This window comes from Oryctolagus cuniculus, chromosome 18 (assembly GCF_051225735.1).
Source record: "Oryctolagus cuniculus isolate XC-2025 breed Fujian yellow rabbit chromosome 18, ASM5122573v1, whole genome shotgun sequence".
Classification (NCBI taxonomy): Eukaryota; Metazoa; Chordata; class Mammalia; order Lagomorpha; family Leporidae; genus Oryctolagus; species Oryctolagus cuniculus.
Window position 1 is genome coordinate 76,154,163 of NC_142884.1, and position 20,694 is coordinate 76,174,856.

Sequence of the window (20,694 nt, forward strand, 5' to 3'; positions counted from 1 at the left end):
CTCCGAGGGTGGCTTCTGGCCCACTTCCGGCAGCCGCTGTCTGCGGCCACCCTGGCCTGATTCCGAGCCCCCCAGGGGACTGGGGTGTGGCAAGTCCACGTTACTCAGCTTGGAAACAGTGTCACGGCCATGTTCGGGGAGATGCGTTCTCTTGCCTTTTCCTGAAAAGCCAGCGAGGAGGGTTGTGGGCCCTCGAGCATCTGACCTACGGGCACTGCCCCCTCTCAGGCCAAGGCTTCCCCAGGGTCCTGAGGGCCTGGGCTAAGTCCCCGAATCCCTGGGTGGCCACGGGTGAATTCTTCACCGTCAGCCTCGCACACTGGGGGCAAAACAGCAGCTGTCTCTCAGCGCTGTGGCGTGGCAGCTTAAGCCACCACTGTGCCACCTGCATCCCACATCAGAGCACTGGTTCAAGGTCCGGGCCCCACTTCTGATCCAGCTCCCTGCTCGTGCGCCTGGGAACACAACACGTGGTAGCCCAAGTGCTTGGGCCCCTGCACCCACACTGGGAGACCCGAACGGAGCTCCTGGCTCAGATCTGGCTGTTGCAGAGTGGACCAGCAGGTGGAAGACCTCTATCTGTCACTGTCTTTCAAATACAGAAGTAAATCTTAACAGAAACCAGCCACCGCGTAGGAACGTGCTCCACAAACACCCCTCTCACCCGAGCGTCTGTGTACAGCAAGGGCAGAAACTTTGAAAGACAAATCGGGAAGTCAAACGTTTTTTGAAAAACGAAAACCATTTATTTCTGTAAACTGATTGAGAGCAGAGATGTTCTTCACAAGCCCAATACAGTCCAGACTTCTTCCCCAGAACGCGATGAGCAAGGAAAACAGGAAAAGAGCTCATGAGGAACCAATCTCACCTTTCTTCAGAAACAAGCAAAGCGATCCTTGGGAGTTCGGGGTGCAGACCCCGGATGAAAACCCCAGGTTTTCTGGCCACTTTAGGGGCCGGGGCTGCGCTGCACACCCAGCGAGGGGCCTGGCCTCTCCGCGTGCACACCTCCGACCTTCCAGAAACCACGGAAGCAGCTCCCAGCTCCACCGGGACTCCCACGCCTGACGTGGAGTCTGTCCTGCCAGCGGCCTGGGAGCCCCCCCAGTCAGACCTGGACCCCGACCCCTGTCCCTCTCGCGCCATCTGATTTCAGTGGAAGCAGCGAGGATGAGTGGCTTCAGCCCTGGTGACACAGCCACTGCCAGGCACGTTTTAAGGCAAATTTGCTCTATTGCTGTGGTCTGAGCAAGACCAAGCCTTCTCGCCACCGTGCACAGAGCCTAGGCAACTCGGGAGGGGACTCTGGGAGGGCTGAGCGCGACCGGCGGGACATACGTATGTGTGCGAAGGCTGCAGTCGGTGGGCACGGCCCGGCACAGGGACAACCAAGATGGCGGCCGTGGCCCAGGCCCCAGAAGCCACGGGAGGTGGGAAGGCGGGGCTCGGGCCACGTGGTGATTAAGAGAAATGCCAGGGAGAGGGGTCCCCAGAGAAGGCACCTGGCATCTGATGATGGCCATGACCCTGGCATCAAAGGGATGTTTCTTCAGAACAGAAGAGAGAGGGGGAAAGAAAAAGGTGACCAGAGAAAGATGTCGCATGAGCTCATGGGGCGGGCGGGGCATAGGGGTGCAGACACGGGGCAGCGGGCGCGGCCTCTCGCCGCTTCTCCTCTCCCTGGTGGGCTGCTGGGCTGGGAGCTGAGGCCGGCGGTGCCCTCGCCCGGGGAGCGGCAGCTGGCTTTGGCAAGGGGCGCGGCGGGGCTGGGGCTACTCGGCCTGGGCGTCGTAGTTGGCGCCGCCCGCCTTCTTCAGCTCACTCCTGATGAACTCCTCCTCCAGCTCCTTCCGGTCGCTGATCACGAACTCTTTAGCAAAATTCTGCAAGAACAAGGAAAACACACAGACTCCCGTTAGGAAGGGCAGGGGGTGCCCTGGGCGGGGAGTGGGAGCTCGGGCACCAATCAGTGACCAGAAACCCCGATGAGACGTGAGTGGGAGGGGCTGAGACCCAGAGTGGGCAGGGCCGGACCTGGGATCGGATCCCGGCTCAGTGGCTCCCCGGCTGTGCTGTCCTGAGCAGGTCCCTGGTAAAGGCGGCGGAGCTCCCACCATGGCTGGCCTCAGGTGCGTGGGGCTGGGAGGGGACAGGCCTGGGTGGCTCTCACAGGGTAGCAGGGGGACTCTTAGCTCTTCTTGGGGTACAGGTTGCACCCACGTAACCCATAGGTGTGGCCCACGAAGTGCTCATGGCAGGGATGAGGGAAGCAGGTGTCCTGGCTTCTCAGAAAACCCTGAGCCACGGAGACAAACGGCGGTGCATCTCAGGAAGGCGGCAGACACACGGACAGGTGGACAGGCCAGGAGTCATCCCACCCAGAGCGGCCTGCAGGGAAGTGGCGGCACAGCCAGCGCGGGCAGTGAGCCCCTGCGGGCTCCGACCCAGAGAGCAGACGGCGTCCACAGAAGGCTTTCAGAGGCCCCAGCGACACCACGCCCGGGGAAAACAAAACTGACGGCCGAGCAAACCCGTGTTCCCAGCAGCGGCCCTCACAGCAGCCCAGCGCGGACACAGCCACACCGGGGACCGCTGTCCAGCCAGCGTGGGCTCCAGGCCACAGCGCGGGGGAGCCTCGAAGCCAACGCCGGGCAGAGGAAGCAGCCACGAAAGGGTCCGATCCGAGCCCATTTCTGTGAAACCTCCAACAAAGGCAAAGCTACGGAGACAGGAAGTAGGTGTGCAGCTTCCAGGGGCTGGAGGGAGACGGGAACCGGAAACAACAGACTTTCTAAAAACGGATCATGGCGAAGGGCGCACAGCTCTGCACACGTCCCCAAAGCCGCTGAACCTACGCTGAGGGCGAGTAAGCCCCCACGGAGCTGCGCGTTCTTCTAAATCCCACGAAATGATCGGTAAGAAAACAAACGCTGAAGACGACACCCGCACGGAGGACAGGGTCACGAGGCGCGGCTGGGTCCCAGGCGGGCTTCTTCCAGGAGCCACAGGCTGCCGCGGACGAGCCGCCACGCTGCACCTTGAAACGTGGCTGGCCCCACGTGGAGGGAGCTCCGCCTCAATGGAAAACAAAAGCCTCTGTTCCACCAAGAGGGACCGGACCGGCAGAACATTCGAGCTCCAGTCTCTAAAGACAGACAGACGGCAAAACCTCTCAGGAGGCGATGAGGGAGGGAGAAGGGGCGGTGAACGTTTACCCAGCGGCTGCTGCGTGCCAGGCACGGCTCTCGCCGGTTCTCATCTAACCCTCCCTCCGCTTATCAGCAGAAACCTATGGGCTGGGCTGGGGGAGACCCACCCCCAGCCACCGGGAGCTTTCTATCCTCGGGTGCCTGACCAAGGCGGTGGGAGACCGCGAGCTACACCCGGTGGGCAGAAAGGTGCCTGGAGAATGCACAGGTTTCTCAGCCCTGAGCGCCCGTGGCACACGGGTGGGCGGAGCGCAGCGAGGAGGAAGCCAGCGCTGCAGGCCGTCCCAGGTTAGCTCTGCCACTGCTTCAGCGGGCAACAGGGGACGGCGACGCCCTTGACCAGCCCGTGTCACCCAGCTGTTACAAGACGCAGATTGAGAAACACGTTCGATAAGGTCCGAGAAATCTGCAGGGAATTATACCTGGAGCCGTGCACAGTCTGACTTAAAGCCACACGCACGTGAGAAAGCAAATCATAACCAGAAATGAGAAACGGAACGGGACAGTGGCGTCCAGCCAAGGCAGGGCACGACAATCAACATGAAGGACCTAAACTGTCTTTTAAAAAACACTCCGGGTCGAACTGTTAAAAACTAAACAAAAGAAAAGCCCGGTTGCCAGCCCTGTAGCATAGCTGGTTTGTAAGTGGTATCCCGAGTCCCTGCCCCATCCAGATGGGCCTGCAAGCTGCAGCTGGTGCCGCGTGGCTGGAGCCCTGTGTCCACGGCCACGGCCGCCTCCTGCCTGCCCGCACCCTCACCTACAGCCTCGGCCAGGCCCTCACTGTCACTAGGCTCCTTAAGCCAGGGGCAGGTGGCAAGACCAGGAGCCTAGAGCGATCCTGACGCATGAGACTTCGAATGTTCTAACGCCCACGCTGTGCAAAGCCAAAGGCACGGGTGACGCTGACGTTAATCATGTCTTCTCTAACACAACAGACACAAAACATGAAGCTGTAGAAGAGCCCTTGAAGCACGGCCATTCACCCCGTTTTGAGCCAGAGCCCAGCGAGAGACCCAGGGAGGGCAGGCGATGCACCCCGGGGCACACAGCACCTGCATGGCCAGGGCCCGTCCCCGTTCTCCCGACTCCGTGGTCACACCAGCCTGCCCCGCCCCCACACGACCCCCATCAGCGGCCCCAAGGCTGCCCAAGCAACCGACCACAGACTCCAAGGCATGACCACCACCTCTGACTCCAGGAAGCTCTCTGTGTGGCCAGTGCACCGCGCCCCTCCGGAGGCTCCCAGACAGACCCCCCTTTCCGCCTCAGCAGCACTGTTCCGAGGAGAGGCCCCAGCTTGCACAGTCTGGCCCGGGGCAGCGTGGCCACCACCGGAGCAGCGTGGACGCAGGCAGCTGCCCGGGGCAGGGCAGTTTTGTCTCTGTGACTTCCAAGCATGCTCACGTGCACGCCCTAAAGATGCTAACAGCGGTGCCAGCGCCGTGGCACAGCGGGTAAAGCTGCCGCCTGCAGTGCCGGCATCGCATGTGGGCGCCGGTTCGAGTCCTGGCTGCTCCACTTCCCCTCCAGCTCTCTGCTGTGGCCTGGGAAAGCAGTGGAAGGTGACCCAAGTCCTTGGGCCCCTGCACCCACGTGGGAGACCAGGAAGAAGCTCCTGGCTCCTGGCTTCAGATTAGCCAGCTCCGGCTGTTGTGGCCATCTGGGGAGTGAACCAGCGGATGGGAGACCTCTCTCTCTCTGTCTCTCTCTCTCTCCCCCTTCTCCCCTCTCTCTCTCTCCCTTCTCCTCTCTCTCTCTCTCTCCCCCTTCTCCTCTCTCTCTCTCTCTCCCCCTTCTCCTCTCTCTCTCTCTGCCTCTGCCTCTCCGTAACTCTGCCTTTCAAATAAATCAATACATCTTAAAAAAAAAAAAAGTGCCTGCCAGTACGGTGCGATTTCCCCAGAAAGAGCAGGTGCCTGCAACAGGCCTGAGTCATCACAGGAAGGGAGCAAACGGTGAGCGGTCTGGCGGGCTCCAGGGCTGAGGCCCGCGCCGCCCCCGCGGCCGAGGGGCCGGAGCCTGCTCACCGCAGAGGGGCAGAGGCCCGCGCCACCCCCGCGGCCGAGGGGCCGGAGCCTGCTCACCGCGGAGGGGCAGAGGCCCGCGGCCCTTCGGCTAGGAAGAGGGCAGGCAGGCAGGCAGGCACGGCGCCCTGGAAGCCTGCGGATCTGGGTCAACGCGGAGCAGCGGCTGTTCCCACGCCTGGAATCCGGAGCCCTGCAGGCCGTGCCCCCACCCCCGCCTGGCGGCTACCCCCAGGCCACCCTGACCAGACACGGCGGACGCCGGCACCTCACCTTGGACACCGGCTTCATTCTGGCCGGGGCGGCCGCGGTGTGGGGACCACGGCCCCTTCTCCTCCTGCAGCGTCGCAAACCCAGCACAGCACTCCCTCCCCTCCCCCACCCCACCCCCGCCAGGTCCAGACTTCAGAATCCTCCTTAACCCAGAGCTGAAAAGCCAGAGCTTAATCCAGGCTGAGGCCTTCAACTTCTGCCCGCCCACACCGTGCCTGGAATCCCCACACACCCAGGATTCAGAGTTTTCCCCAAAGAAAGAATTCAACAGACTTTTTGATGACGACACATAAACATGGTTATAAACAGGACGGCTCCATTTTCCAACGGAAGGTGGATAGCACCTGTGCTGAATATGTCACACACCAGGTATTTACTACACAGTCTCGCTTAACGGTCACAAACCCATGAGCTGCATATGATCGTGCCCATTTCTCAGATGACAGAACTGAGGCTCAGGAAGGTGAAGGAGCCGGTCAAAGTCCCGTGGTTGACTCCCAGCCAAGGCTGCCACCAGGAGAAGGAAAAGGCATGCATGCACACATAACACATATGTGCACACACAACACGCACATGCACACACAACACGCACATGCACACACAACACGCACATGCACACACAGCAACATGCACAGACATGCACGCACACACAGCACACACGCACACATACAAGCACACGCTATACACGCACAAACACATACATACACACACAACACACATGCACGCACAGCAACATGCACACATACATACATACACCCACAACACGTATGTGTACACACAGCACACATGCAGACACATGGATGCACACACAATATACATGCACAGACACATGCATGCACACACAGCACACATACAAGCACGCACTATACATGCACAAACACATACACGCACACATGCATACACACACAATATACATGCACACACAGCACATACATGCACACACAATATACATACACACATACAAGCACACGCTATACATGCACAAACACATACAAGCACACATACATGCACACACAATATATATGCACACACAACACACACACACAGCACAAGCTACACCTCATGAACTACCTCTGCTCACAGAATGGCAGCTGCCACCAAAATTCCGAAACTGCGGGTGAGTGTGAGCTGGCTGTGGAAGGCAGTGGCTGTCTCCCTGGGAAAGGCCAAGGGGACACAGGCAGGGGCATGGGTCCAGGAAGGGCCCATGTGCGCCTGTGTGAGGGGGACGCTGCCCCCATCACGTGGGTGCTGCACCTTGAACGCCCCGGGCAACCATGGCAGGGACGATGGGGCCCAGGAGGCGGAAGCCGGGGCCACCAGCGCCTGGAGGACCGCAGTGTGCAGCAGCACCGGGAGGCGAGGGCAGGCAGCTGGAGGGCAGCGGGCTCAGGGCTGAGCAGGCAGCGCGGGGACCCCAGACCCCCACACGGGGACCACACCCCAGACGCCCGCGTGGGGACCACACCCCAGACCGCCGCGTGGGGACCACACCCCAGACCCCCACACAGGACCACACCCCAGACCTCCACACAGGACCGCACCGCAGACCCCCATGTGGGGACCACACCACAGACCCCCACACGGGGACCACACCCCAGACCCCCACGTGGGACCAACCCGACCCCCCCGTGGGGACACCCCAGACACCCGCGTGGGGACCACACACCAGACCTCCACGTGGGGACCACACCCCAGACCCCCGCGTGGGGGCCACACCCCAGACCCCCACACAGGACCACACCCCAGACCCCCACACAGGGACCACACCCCAGACCCCCACATGGGACCAACCCGACCCCCCCGTGGGGACCACACCCCAGACCCCCGCGTGGGGACCACACCCCAGACCTCCACGTGGGGGCCACACCCCAGACGTGCGCGTGGGGACCACACCCCAGACACCCACACGGGGACCACACCCCAGACCGCCATGTGGGGACCACACCGCAGACCCCCACGTGGGGACCACACCCCAGACGCCCGCATGGGGACCACACCCCAGACCCCCACGTGGGGACCACAACCCAGACCCCCACACAGGGACCACACCCCAGACCCCCACACAGGGACCACACCCCAGACCCCCACACAGGGACCACACCCCAGGCCCCCGCGCGTGGACCACACCCCAGACATGCATGTGGGGGCCACACCCCAGACCCCCGCGTGGGGGCCACACCCCAGACCCCCGCGTGGGGACCACACCCCAGACCCCCGCGTGGGGGCCACACCCCAGATGCCCACTGGGGGACCCGCACGTTGTTTTGCCATGGCAGGCACGGCCGCAGAGCCGAGGTCAGCCACTGCTTGGGGACCTGGGCAGGCGCCAGGCTGGGCCCCACGTGCAGCTCCGTGAAGGGCAGCTCGGCTGCTGCCTGTGTGCACCCGGGCACTTACTACAGCGGCCGCACTCACACCCAGGGCCCACGCGCCCCTCCGACCCAGCAGCAGGCCGCCCCCAGCACACCCCACCCAACCTGAAAAGGCCCCGCCTTTCCAGGGGTCTCTGCCCCGCCCCCACCACACCCCACCCCTCCTGACAAGGCCCCGCCTTTCCAGGGGTCTCTGCCCCGCCCCCACCACACCCCACCCCTCCTGACAAGGCCCCGCCTTTCCAGGGGTCTCTGCCCCAGACACATGGCGCCCGGCAGCTCCGGCTTTGCCCATCAGGAAGCTCGTGCGGGGAGCATGAGGACAAGGCCCGTCCACGAACCACAGCTCAGAGGCCCAGACACCCGGCAGGGCAGCCCCCTCTGGGGGCCACAGAGCCTCTGCAGCCTCCCCTGGAGTCAAGGCCGTGGCCATGCCGGGGGGGGGGGGGGGCAGCCGTCAATCTGTAAATCTCACTACGGGGAGGCCCCAAGCAGGGGTCTCACTGTCCCCCCCCACACACACACACCCCCAGACACAAGAACAGAAGCCCTGGGAAAGTCCAACCCAGTCCCCAGGCCTGCCCGGGCCTCCAGGGCCTCAGCCCTACACAGTTCCTGAGCAGCCCCGTGAACAGTGCAGGGCCCAGCTTTCACTTCGGAAGCAGAGATGGGGGGGGGGGAGGGGGAGGGAGGGAGAGGGAGGAGGAGGGAGAGGGAGGGAGAGGGAGAGGGAGGGAGAGGGAGAGAGGGGGAGGAAGGGGGAGGGAGGGGGAGGGAGGGGGAGGGAGGAGGAGGGAGAGGGAGGGAGAGGGAGGGAGAGAGATCTTTCATCTGTTGGTTCACTCCTCCCATGCCCAGAACGGGCAGGGCTGGCCCAGGTCAGAGCAGGAGCCAGGAGCTCCCTCCGGGTCTCCCCGAGGGTGGCAGGAACCCAGTCCTTGAGCCATCATCACTGCCTCCCAGGGTCCGCACTGGCAAGAAGCCGGAACCAGGAACCAAACCAGGATGCGGGCGTCTGAGCCGCCGCAGCCAACGCCTGGGCCCTCGTTCCTCCGTTCCTGTAGCGCGTGTTCCAGCCAGCCCACGGGACCCCGGCCGCTGGGAGTGCAATGTCCTAAGGCAGCCGTGGCTCCTGCCCTCAGAAAGATCGCTCTCTAGTTGGGCACTTGATTCTGATTCCTGGAATTCGGACCATAATAGAAACAGCTACAGAAGCAAGTAGCTCTGATAGAGCCTCAAGGTTTTGAAGGACGGATAGGAGTCCCCCGGGTATCAAAACAGAGAAGCCCTTTGCACACGCACTGTTTCTCTAATCCTTGTGAGAACTGGCGTTCTCTCCTTCACACGGAGTCTGGACGCGAAATCCCTTCCAGGCCCCTGAACTGTGGGTTGACGCGCGAGCACACGGCGTGGAGCTCACCCCGGTTCTTCTGTCGGACACAGCGCATTTTCTTAACAGTCAGCACAGGCGACAACGCTCAGTCCGCAGTTGGAAAGATGTTTCGGGGGATGTGCTGGCCCCGGGCGGAGACGCCTGCATCCTACACGGGGCGCCCAGGTCTGAGCGCAGCTCCGCCTCCGTCCCCGCTTCCTTCTAACGCACGTCCAGGGAGGCAGCCGGAGACGGCCGAGCACCTGGGACTCCGCCACTCGCGTGCGCGCCTGCATTCACCCCTGGCTCCTGGCGTCAGCCGGGCCCAGCCCCTGCCAACGTGGGCATTTGGGGAGCGAAGCTGGGATAGATTTTCCTCTGTCTCTCTGCATTTCAAATAAAATGAAATAAAGTTTCTAAGCAATGTTCCATCGTCAAGACAGAACGGGCAAGTTTAAAAGTGCACACGCCGCGTGTAACACGCAGCTGCGAAAGCAGTTTCCGGTCCCATGTGGCCTCAGGGCAGTGCTGGGAGCTGTGGGCAATGCTTGGGCAATGACTGAGCCGGGCCCCGGCTTGGCCCCCTTTTCCCAGCACTGGGGCCCTGGGTGATTCCTCAGCTTCCTCAGGTCTCAGCTGCCCAGGCACAAAATGCGGACAGTGCTGCCCTTGGCCTCGTGAAGAAGCAGTGATTTCACACTGCAGTCAGTAACGGAGCGACGGCCCTGGCACACCCAACAGGCCCTCAGAGGGAGGGCTGGGGGGCGGGGCCCAGACTTCAAGCCGCACCTGCTCCTGCCAAGTCAGGAGCGCAGACCCCGCTGGGCCGCGCCCAGGCGGCTGTGCCCTGCCCCACCCAAGCCCGAGACAGCCCCTGTGGATAGCGGCTCCGGGAACCCGCACGCCCTGTCCATCACGGCATTCTGCAAGCCAAGCTTGAAGCATCGCCAGCCGAGCCTGGCTCTCCCCAGAACGGCTGGCACAGGCCCTGCGCAGGGCCTCCCAGCGGCCACCGCATTGTCCCCACAATCCTACAGAGGCCCCAGAACAATGCGGTGGGGTGTTCTGTCCCGGGCGCTTCCGGGCAGGCAGTGAGGGCGACGGCGGAGCAGCCGTGCGTGGCATCTGCTCAGCGCATTCCCCACCACCCAGCCTGACTCCCCCGCAGCCTGTGCCGCCCCCCTGGCATTTGTCTCCTTTTGTCTCCTCTCCCGCAGCCAGAGACACGGCTCAGCTGCTCAGCCCAGCTCTGCACACAGACTAGAGACCCAGGGTCATGCCTCCGAGCCCCAGCCCTGCTCTGGGCCTGGGTCCTACCTGGCAATGCAGGGACATGGCCAGCCACAGAAGGAGAAACACCTGAAGTTAGCAGGGACAGCAGGGGCAAAGGCAGGACCTCCCCAGGGGCTACACCTCTGGGCCAAGCCACTGGCAATACACCGAGCACCGGGGGAGGACAAGATGCAGGTTGGTGGCCGCGGCTCTCCCAAGGGGCCAGTTCCCCATAGCAGATAAGGCTGCCGCCTGCAGTGCTGGCATCCCATATGGACACCGGTTTGAGTCCCGGTTGCTCCACTTCCGATCCAGCTCTCTGCTGTGGCCTCGGAAATCAGCAGAAGATGACCCAAGTCCTTGGGCCCCTGCACCCGCATGGGAGACCCAGAAGAAGCTCCTGGCTTTGGATCAGCCTAGTCTGGCCATTGCAGCCATTTGGGGAGTGAACCAACAGATGGAAGACCTCTCTCTCTCTCTCTCTCTCTCTCTCTGGCTCTACATCTCTCTATAACTCTATCTTTCAAATAAATAAAATAAATCTTTTAAAAAATAATGAATAAAATAAAGGAAAAAGAACAAGCAAAAATTTCAGAGTCTATCAATGAGAACACGGCAGAGCGAGTCAACTCATCAACTCCCCACTTTGCAAATGGGGAAACTGAGGCCCAGGAAGGGGAAGAGACGGGCGCAGAGCGGAAAGATCTGCCCAGCGCCTGCCCGGCGCCGACCACGCAGCTCTTCACGGGGGTGGGAGACACCCACGACAGGGAAGTCAGCGTGCACCAGGCATCTTAGATGAACAAACAGCAGCAAAGGAGCGAGGCTGGGATCCAGGTCCTGAGATGTGGAATCCAGAACAGCCCACCTGGACAGTGCTGCACAGAGCTTCTGGCCGGTGCCCACGCCACGCAGGGGACAGCCGCCGGCTGAGCCGTGCCGGCAGTGACCGGGCAGACACCAGGATCTCGACACAGCGGGCCCTGTGCCACCGGAACGGCTGGATTGGAAACTGCACCACCAGCGGGAGGCTGCCAGAAGCCTCCATGTGAAAGTGGGAGGGGCAGCAGATGAGGGCCCACTACGGCCCGAGACCACAGCACACCTGTGCAGCCTCATCTGCCCACATCAAGGATTCCAAAGACTGTGCCCCCCAACACACACCTGCCACGCCTCTCTCCCTGCGGGCTCTCCCTGGCCACGCCCACAGGGGGCTGGCTGCAGACGGAGGGGCCAGAGAACACAGGATCTTCTGCGTTTTCCATCTGCTGCCACTCAGGAAAGGCCTGTAACCAGTGGGCCATGAAAATCCCACTGGTCTGCAAAAAATCAGCTGATACGGCTGAGCCAAAGCCAGGGTCCGGTGCCACACAGGGGGTCACGGGCAGCGCCCGTCAGAGGGGAAGGAATGGGCTTCACTGAGCGTTTCTTGGTCCCCGCACGGTGCGAGCCCTTTGAACAGGCACCCTGACGCTCACGCCTCTGCACTCCGGCCCCCCGCCCGAGCACGCAGCCTACAGAGAGCAGCCCACGGAGCAGAGAACAGAGCCACGGGCGCCAACGGGGCGGGTGGAACATTATTTATAAAAAGCAAATCTGGAAGCAACTCAGCAGGCCAGGGTGCGAGGAACACTCAGTACATTACAGCGACATGTGCAACAGGGCTCTGCCGCCACGGGGACACCGACAGCAATGACTGTGCGGCCCCACGGTCTATGAAATTGTTATCAACCTAAAAAAAGCAGCAGATGTGGCCAGGACCACAGTGCAGAGACGGGCAGGTGCACACACCCACAGGGACAGGAAAGTGGGCAGTATTGGGAAAAATGGATCCATTACTTCCTATTATTATTTTTAATATGTATTTATTTGAGAGGCAGAGAGACAAATAAGCCTCCCACCGGCTGGTTCACTCCCCAAATGCCCACAATGGGAGCTAAAGCCAGGAGCCAGGAATTCAACGTGGGTCTCCCACACGGGCGGCAGAGAGCCGACTGCTTGGGCCATCACCTGCCACCTCCCAGGGTGCACAGGGGCAGGACAGGAGCTGGGACCCCACCTCGGGCACCTGGGGCTGATGCAGCGTTCCAGCAGGTGTTTTACCCTCCAGGCCAAAGGCCCACCCCCATTACAGTTTCAAATAAAAGTTCTACTTTGGGCGGATTTTATGTTAACAGGAAAACTGGAAGAGACAGTACAAAGAGGTCCGTGCCCACCACACAGGCATGGACACGCACACGGACACACACACGCACGCAGTACACGCTTCCCCAGCGTGGACATCTTACATGTGTCCATTCGTCACAAGCGAGAAGCCAGCCTCAGCCTGCTGAGTTTCACTGAACTCCGGACTGATCCAGATTTCACTGGTTTTTCTGTTCTGGGGTCTGATCCAGGACACCATAGCTGATTTTTTTGGTTTGTCTTTTACAGGGCACAGGTAGGTGCGACCCCTGTAACAGCCAACATCACCTGGAAAAGGAAGCCTGGGACTGATGCTGCAGCGCAGCGAGTTACCCGGCGTCCGGCTGTCAGAGCGCCGCCCCACTTCTCATCCACTCCCCGCTAACCCGCCTGGGAGGCAGCAGCTGACGACCCGAGAACTTGAGCCCCCGTCACCCACATGGGACACCTGGGTGGAGTTCCTGACTCCTGGCATCAGCCCGGCCCAGCCCCAGTCATCGTGACGGATTGGGGAGTGAACCAGCAGTTGGAGGAAATACTGCACCACCCCATCATTTGCCTGTGATTTAAAAACCCTTTATTATGGACCTGTCCCACGGTGCTGTGTCTTTAAAACAGCATGCATCTTGGGGCTGGCATTGCAGCCTAGTGGGTAAAGCCACCGTCTGCGACACCAGCGCCCCATATGGGCACCAGTTCGAGTCCTGGCTGCCCTATTTCCCATCCAGCTCCCTGCTAGTGTGTCTGGAGAAGCAGCAGAAGATGGTCCAAGTGCTTGGGCCCCTGCACCCCCATGAGAGACCCAGAAGAAGCCCCTGGCTCCTGGCCTCAGATCAGCTCACCTCCAGCTGTTGTGGCCTTTTGGGGAGTGAACCAGCAAATGGAAGATTTCTCTCTATGCCTTTCAAATAAATATTAAAAAAAAAAAAAAAAAAAACAGCACGTGCATGGTGGTGGTGGCAGGGGGTGACGGCACCCCTTGCCCTCTGCCACAGACACAGGCGAGCGACACGGCAATTCTGGTCACTGCAGGAGCGGTGCAAACGTGCTGAGCGGGGCTGGTGGGGCTCTGTGGCTCCGGGGCCAGGCGGAATCCCTCCGCAGAGTGCAGCCTTCGGAAGGAAGCGCTCCCTCCCTCTGCACCCTCACCGCACTTCCTGGATGCGGAATCCAGCCTGTCCGTCCCGACCCCGATGCACCACCGGGGGGCGTCTCGGACCCAGGAGGCATCGGTATAGCAGCAGACACAGCCTACGGCATCCCCCGCCACCAGAGCCAAAAGGAACCCCTGCCCGGTGACGCTGCCGAGCCGAGGGGCTCACGCACATCCTCACAGGCCTCCTCGGGCCACCGCGGGGAGCTGTCCATGGTGCAGCCAGGTCGCAGGCATCCCCGGGCCCTCGTCTGTGGGAGCCGCCGGCACCAGCGGCAGAGCGAGGCGGCCGCCGACTGTTTCCTGGACGTGAGCTCAGCACAGCAAACACAGCCACCTCGCCCCAGCGGCGGCTCTGTGGCCCAGAGACGCAGGACCGGGGCTGCACGGGGCCTCTCTGTCCTGCTGGGCGGCGGCCTGCGGGGAGCTGTGCCCTCCCAGCCCCCAGAAGACCCCAGGAGAAGTACCTGGACCACCTCCTTCACCAGCGTCTTGTCCGTGCCCGTCTTGGCCCGCTGCAGCCCGCTGACGTTCTCGCCGATCCACGTGATGAGGGCAAACTTGGACCTCTTGCTCATGGCGTCCCCGGTGGTGAAGCGCACAAAGGCGAACAACCGCACGTCATCTGTGGCCAACAGCAGAGTGGACGCAGTGGTCAGTTCCAGCACCCAGGCCGCGTGCCCGGGGAGAGGCGCAGAGCCGCGCAGGCGCCCAGGAGCGGCAGGTGCACACAGCAGGGAGCAGGCTCGCACACCACCCCTGCCGGCACGCCCCGCTTCTGCCCTGACCACGGCTCTGGAGGCTTTGATGCCCACTCTACGCTTGGGACGTGGAGGCCCAGAGAGGCTGCTTGGGTGGACCGAGGTGTGGACGCGGCCTCTCTGGAGGCAACCCCTCTGGCCCAACGACTCAAGACTCTGGTCACTGACCTCATGGAGCGGGCAGCAGTCACCCGGCTCCTGCCGCCCTCAACCTGGGCGCCCCTTCCTGGAACATGGAAGCCACATCGTGGGGACAGACGAGAGCCACACGGGGGCCACAGAGGGATGGAGGAGCCCAAGGCAGAGGGGCCCTCTTGTGGGCGGGGTTTCACGGTGCTTCCACTGGCTGTGTTACACCTGCTACCCCTCAGACGCTCACTTCCACACTCGGAGGCCGCTTCGCTGAGTTTATCCAACTTCAGTACTGTTTGCTCACCACCACGGTACCTTCAGAATCTCCCCCAGATCTCCTGCTAACGTTCCCCCGGACTCCACCGGGATGAGTTACCCACAGCGGTACCCTGGCCTTTTTAAAGTGATGCGTGTGTGTGTCTGGGCATGGCCTGTGTGGACACGTACCCATGTGGGCACGTGTGTACATGTGTGTGCGTTACATGTGCATGTGTGCGCGTGTCCCACTAGCACAGTCCAGGATTCCCCAACCTCGGCCCTCCTGACTCTCATCGCGGACTGGGTACTTCTCTGAGTGGGTGCCCCGGGCGCTGCAGGGTGCTGACAGGTGCACCAGGACTTGGAGAAGCAAGCAGCACCCTCAGGGCGACACTCAAAACTCCCCCCAGGCTTTGCCAGATGTCCGGGGTGCTCGGCCTGGCTGGAAACCTGGCGTGGACACTGTCCCCTTCATGCAGGACCCCCTCTGTGTCTCCCAGCAAAGCTCCGCGCTTCGGCGAGGAACTCAGATCCGTGCTCAGCTGACTGCACGAGGCATCCACCTTCTACCTGCCACGGCCAGATCTCACCGCAGTGCCCAACTGGCGAGTGCCAGGTTTACGGCTGCCCATCTCGTGTCCACGCAGTGAAACTCGTCCATCCTCGCCGGGCTGAGAGGGTCCCTCGGGTTCGCAGTGACCACTGAGCCCAGTGCACCTGCCTCTCACACTTCACACGGACACGGGTCACTGCAGCATTTTTCTCTTTAAAATTATTTTAGAAGGCCAGTACCGCGGCTCACTAGGCTAGTCCTCCGCCTCCCGGCGCTGGCACCCTGGGTTTTAGTCCCAGTTGGGGCGCCGGATTCTGTCCCGATTGCCCCTCTTCCAGGCCAGCTCTCTGCTGTGGCCAGGGAGTGCAGTGGAGGATGGCCCAAGTGCTTGGGCCCTGCACCCCATGGGAGACCAGGATAAGTACCTGGCTCCTGGCTTCGGATCAGCGCGGTGCGCCGGCCATAGCGGTCATTAGGGGAGTGAACCAACAGAAGGAAGACCTTTCTCTCTGTCTCTCTCTCTCTTTCACTGTTTAACTCTGCCTGTCAAAAAACAAACAAACAAACAAAAATAAAAATTATTTTAGATTTGTTTTTGCTTCGTTTGAAAGGAAGAAAGAGACAGCAGAGATCCTCCATCTGCTGGCTCGCTCCCCGAATACACACAACAGCCAGGACTGCGCTGGGCCAAGACAGGAACCCAGAACTCAACCAGGTCTCCCACGTGGGTGGCAGGGACCCAGGCCCGCGAGCCACCTGCTGCCTCCCAGAGTGCACACTGGCAGGAGGCTGGGCCGGAAGCAGAGGAGCCAGAACTCAGACTCCAATATGGGGTCTCCCAAGCAGAGCCGGGGCAGGTGTCCAGCTCGGGGGCTGACGCGCAGCTGGCGGCACCCGCGTGCCACATCACAGTGTCAGGGTTCAAATTCCGGTCCACTCCCGGCTACCGCACCCCGCGGAGGCAGCTGTGATGCCCCGAGCACTCAGGTCCTGCGCCCCGCACAGATGTGGACTGACTTCCCGACTGGGGTCTCACGCAGGCCCAGCCCCCTGCTGCAGGCATCTGAGGGATGGAAGACGCACAGATCGCCCTTTGTCTCTTTCAAGTAAAATGACGATACATTGTAACTTTGCTTTTAATCAGGCAGGATGCAGCAGGTGTGGGGTGGCCTCTGGTCTGCTCCTCTAAGAGGCTCTCAGCTGATGCCAAGGCTGCCTGGCAAAGGACCACACTCGGAGATTTGAAAAAGAAAATCCCAGACACCTCTCTTCCCCGAGTCCCTGCAGGCTGGCCACGCTGACTCCCACAGCACATACATGAGAGCCCGTGACCCAGCCACCACCCTCTGTCAACAGCAGACACAGCCTTGAGCTGATAAAGCTCACTTCCTGGCCACAATCTCAAGCCCCGGGAGGGAGTTATCGGCGGCACACCTTCCGGGAGGAGCCCTCTGTGTAATGGGTAACCCCTCGGACCTTCCCCGGGGAGCTGTGACGCAAACCACAGTTCAGGGTCCAGGGAGCAAACGGATCCCCAGCAGCGCTCCTGCCCGCCCAGCGCTTGTCAGGGCTTGCTTGTTTTTAAGGTTTTATATACACATAACATTTATGTATTTATTATTTATTTAACAGGCAGAGCAACGAGAGAGAAGCAGAGACAGAAGAGATCTTCCATCTGCTGATTCACTCCTCAAACAGCCTCCACAGACAGGTCTGGGCCAGACCAAAGCCAGAAGCCAGGAAGCCCATCCTGGCCTCCCACAGGAGTGGGAGGGCGCTGCAGGGTACTGACAGGTGCACCCACGTGGGAGACCTGGAAGAAGCTCCTGGCTCCTGGCTCCAGCCTGGCCCAGCCCCGGCCATTGCAGCCATGTGGGGAGTGAACCAGCTGATGGACGATCTCTCGGTCACATGCTTGGATGCCTCCTTCAGGGAGCCTGCCCCAACACGGCCGTGAGACTCTGGAGGCACCCGCCATGGGGCCTGCCCGTGGGGGTCAGTGTGAGGGGGGCCAGGAGGTCTCAGAGCCGCTTCACAGGGGAGTGACAGGGCTTGGAAACCAGCCACACAGGAGAGGAAAGGGGTAGTCCGTAGTCTGGGGCCAGAGGGGGCCCTGCAGGGCAGGAGCTCGGCTCTCTCGCTCGCTCGCTCTCTCTCTCCCCAGGGATACTGACTTCCTGAAAAATGGGGCACTCGTTCTTCTCCTGCCAACTGGTTTTTTTCTTTATCAAGATAAAAGTCACATAAGATAAATTTCCCAGGTTAACCGTTTCAAAGCCCCCGGCTCAGCGGCACGCAATCCACGAAGCCAACCGTGCTGTGCAGCCGTCTCCACTGCCTGACCCCTGGGCATGCCACGTCCCCAGGAGGGACTCTGCCCCCAGGGCAGTCCCTGCACACCCCACCCCTCCCAGCCCTGCCACCAGCGACCCACTTTCTGTCCCTGTGGAGCCGCCTGTTCTGGGTGCATCACAGGAATGTCTGGGCGCTTCCACAGCTCCCCAGGTGCCTCTGTGCCGAGGCACGGGCCTCGTTCCTTGTCCCACAGCACGGACGGACCTTGTTTGGTTACTCAGCACTTGAAAAATATTCGGGGGCAATGTGACAACTGCCATCACCAGCCGACTACCGGGACTCAGCATGAAATGTCAAAATGCAGTAGGGAAAGCCGCCGCCTGCGGCGCTGGCATCCCCACACGGGCACTGCTGGAGCCCCGGCTGCTGCACCTGGGAAAGTGGAGGATGACCCAAGTGCTTGGGCCCCTGCACCCACAGAGACCCAGTGGAAGCTCCTGGCTCCTGGCTTCAGATTAGCCCAGCTCCGGCCATTGTGGCCATCTGGGGAGTGAACCAGTGAAGGAGGACTTCTCTCTCTCTCTCTGTCTCTCTTTTTAAAAATGCCCTGGCACGACACAGCGGAAGCTTCTACCTGAAGATACTTCCACAGGACAGAGCTGCGCACACACACCTGGGGAAACTGAGGCAGAGAGCTTTCAAGGGACAAGGGACACGGCCCCGTGCGGCTGGTGGGGACAGGGAGCACAGGAGAGGCCTTCAGATGGCCAGCGGCCTGTCCCGGGTGTTAGAGACCCAGCACCAAGGTGTTCCATTAACCTGCAGCCTTGACCTGGGTGGGGGAGCCACATCTGCCAGGTGCCCCCCACTGGACTTCACTGGCCAGAGAGCGTGGGGAGCATGTGTCCGTGGCAACCACGCCCCTCTCCCCACATCCCCCAGCTCAGTGTGGACTTTCCGGCTCCCAGGATGGCATCTGGGTCCAACGCCAATCCCTGGCCATGTGGGGAAGCTGCCGGTGTCACTCCGCAGACCCCGCACACGGGTCGGCCAAGCGAGAGCCTCCTGGTGGACTCGGCTCCCCCAGCCCCTCTCTGTGCCTTCCCTCGCTCCGGCCAGCGGCTCTGCGACACAACACCGTCCCCAAGGCTCCCCATGGCCTCCACACAGCCCCGCCACACGCCTCCCACCCTCCACGCCCAGCCCATGCCTCTTCAGGCCTCCCCAGCTGACCCTGGACGGCACCGTCCCCTCTACGGTCCCCAATTCTTGTTGAGAGGCCTTGAGCATTCACCCAGTGGGAGCCCCAGTACCAGCCCCAACGCTGGTACCAGACAGACCCCAGCCAGTCAGTCACACCCCACCCCCAAGGACACCGGGACCTTCTAGAACCACAGGCTGACGTCATTCAAATCCTCGTGGAGGGGTGGGGAGGGGCCCAGGCTCCAGGGCGGCTGGGCGTGCTTATCTGACAATGGCTCGGTCACCAAGACTGCTGACTGATGTGGTTTTGAAAATCCAGCAGTCACGTTATGCTTACTGATGTTTGCCGCTAGCGATCTGGCGAGACAGGGAGAAGCCAGCCGAGGCTGGTGACAGAAATCCAGCAGTGCCACATCACCACCCGGCAGACCTGCGGCCTCTCGCCCCGCACCCCCGACGCTGGACCCCTGCCCTTGTGAGCCTCACACCAGAGCACGGTGGCTGGCCCCCACCCTCACGGCCCCCTGCCGACGTCTCTGCGCACAGGCAGAGGCTCCCGCGGCTAAACCTCACCGTGTGTGCGCTCAGAGAGGTGAGCTCGTACCAGACAACCCTCCGCTTACACGGAGAGCAGCCCTTCTGCCCCAGCACCCAGGAGCTACCCAGACGAGGGAAGGCCCAGGGCCACTCCACAGGCAAGTGCTGGGGGCGGGGGCAGGGGGCAGGGGGCCGGCCCCCACCCCACCCCGTCCGCCTGCACCTGGAGGAAGTGAGGCCCGGCCAGCTCGGTGCTTCCCCCCCCACCGCAGCAGGGCGAGCTCCCGGGCAGCCCTCCCCCCTCCCCGAGACCCAGGCCGGCCCCAGCCACTCGCCCTCGCACTGCTCCCAGCAAAGGGCGAACCACCGTTAGGAAGAGCCGGGGAGTGGCACGCTGGGCACGGCGGTCACCTGTGCCACGGGTTCCTGCTTGTGTCACGCAAGGGGCTGTCACGGCGACACAGGATGCTCAGCTATCAGCTGACCGTCTCCCGGCCGGCGCTGGGCACCCGAAGCCCAGGCTGCTGCCACCCCATGTCCCCAGCTCAGGGTCTGTGGACCCCCCTTCCCGCCCAGGCAGAGTCCTGTTTGTGCAAAGTCAGAGATGCTAAAACTCCACTCTCGAAGAAGCACGACCCCTCAGTCTATCACGGGCCAAGAGGGGCCCACCCCTGTGAAACAGCTCCGGGACCGCCCGCTCCCCTAAATGCAAGTCCCCCAGGGCAGAAGTCCCAGGCGAGCCCAGGAGGAGCTAAAGGGGACAGTCAGGGTTCGCTTCCTTCATTTACTAAACAAATAACTTCACACACAAGGGTACTTCAGGAAGTTCATAGAGAGGCCAGCGCTGTGGCTCAGTAGGTTAATACTCCACCTGCAGGGCCGGCATCCCATGGGGGCGCCAGTTCCAGTCCCGGCTGCTCCACTTCCCATCCAGCTCTGCTGTGGCCTGGGAAAGCAGAAGACGGCCCAAGCCCTTGGGTCCCTGCACCTGCGTGGGAGACCTGGAGGAGGCTCCTGGCTCCTGGCTTCAGCCTGGCCTAGCTCAGGTTTTCCAGTCATTTGGGGAGTGAACCAGAGGATAGAAGATTCT

At 61.8% G+C, this 20,694-nt stretch overlaps 1 protein-coding gene across 1 annotated transcript in view; it reads right to left on the minus strand.

Moving 5' to 3' along the window:
* Positions 1 to 723: 723 nt before the first annotated feature.
* The window catches only part of COTL1 (coactosin like F-actin binding protein 1), a 33,685-nt gene continuing 13,714 nt past the window's right edge, over positions 724 to 20,694 (minus strand). Inside the window, exons 3-4 of the mRNA XM_002723254.6 lie at positions 14,333 to 14,490; positions 724 to 1,883 (exon numbers count right to left, since the gene is read on the minus strand). Coding sequence (XP_002723300.1) covers positions 1,773 to 1,883; positions 14,333 to 14,490 — 269 coding nt within the window. The 3' untranslated portion in view covers positions 724 to 1,772. The remainder of the gene's footprint in view (positions 1,884 to 14,332; positions 14,491 to 20,694) is intronic.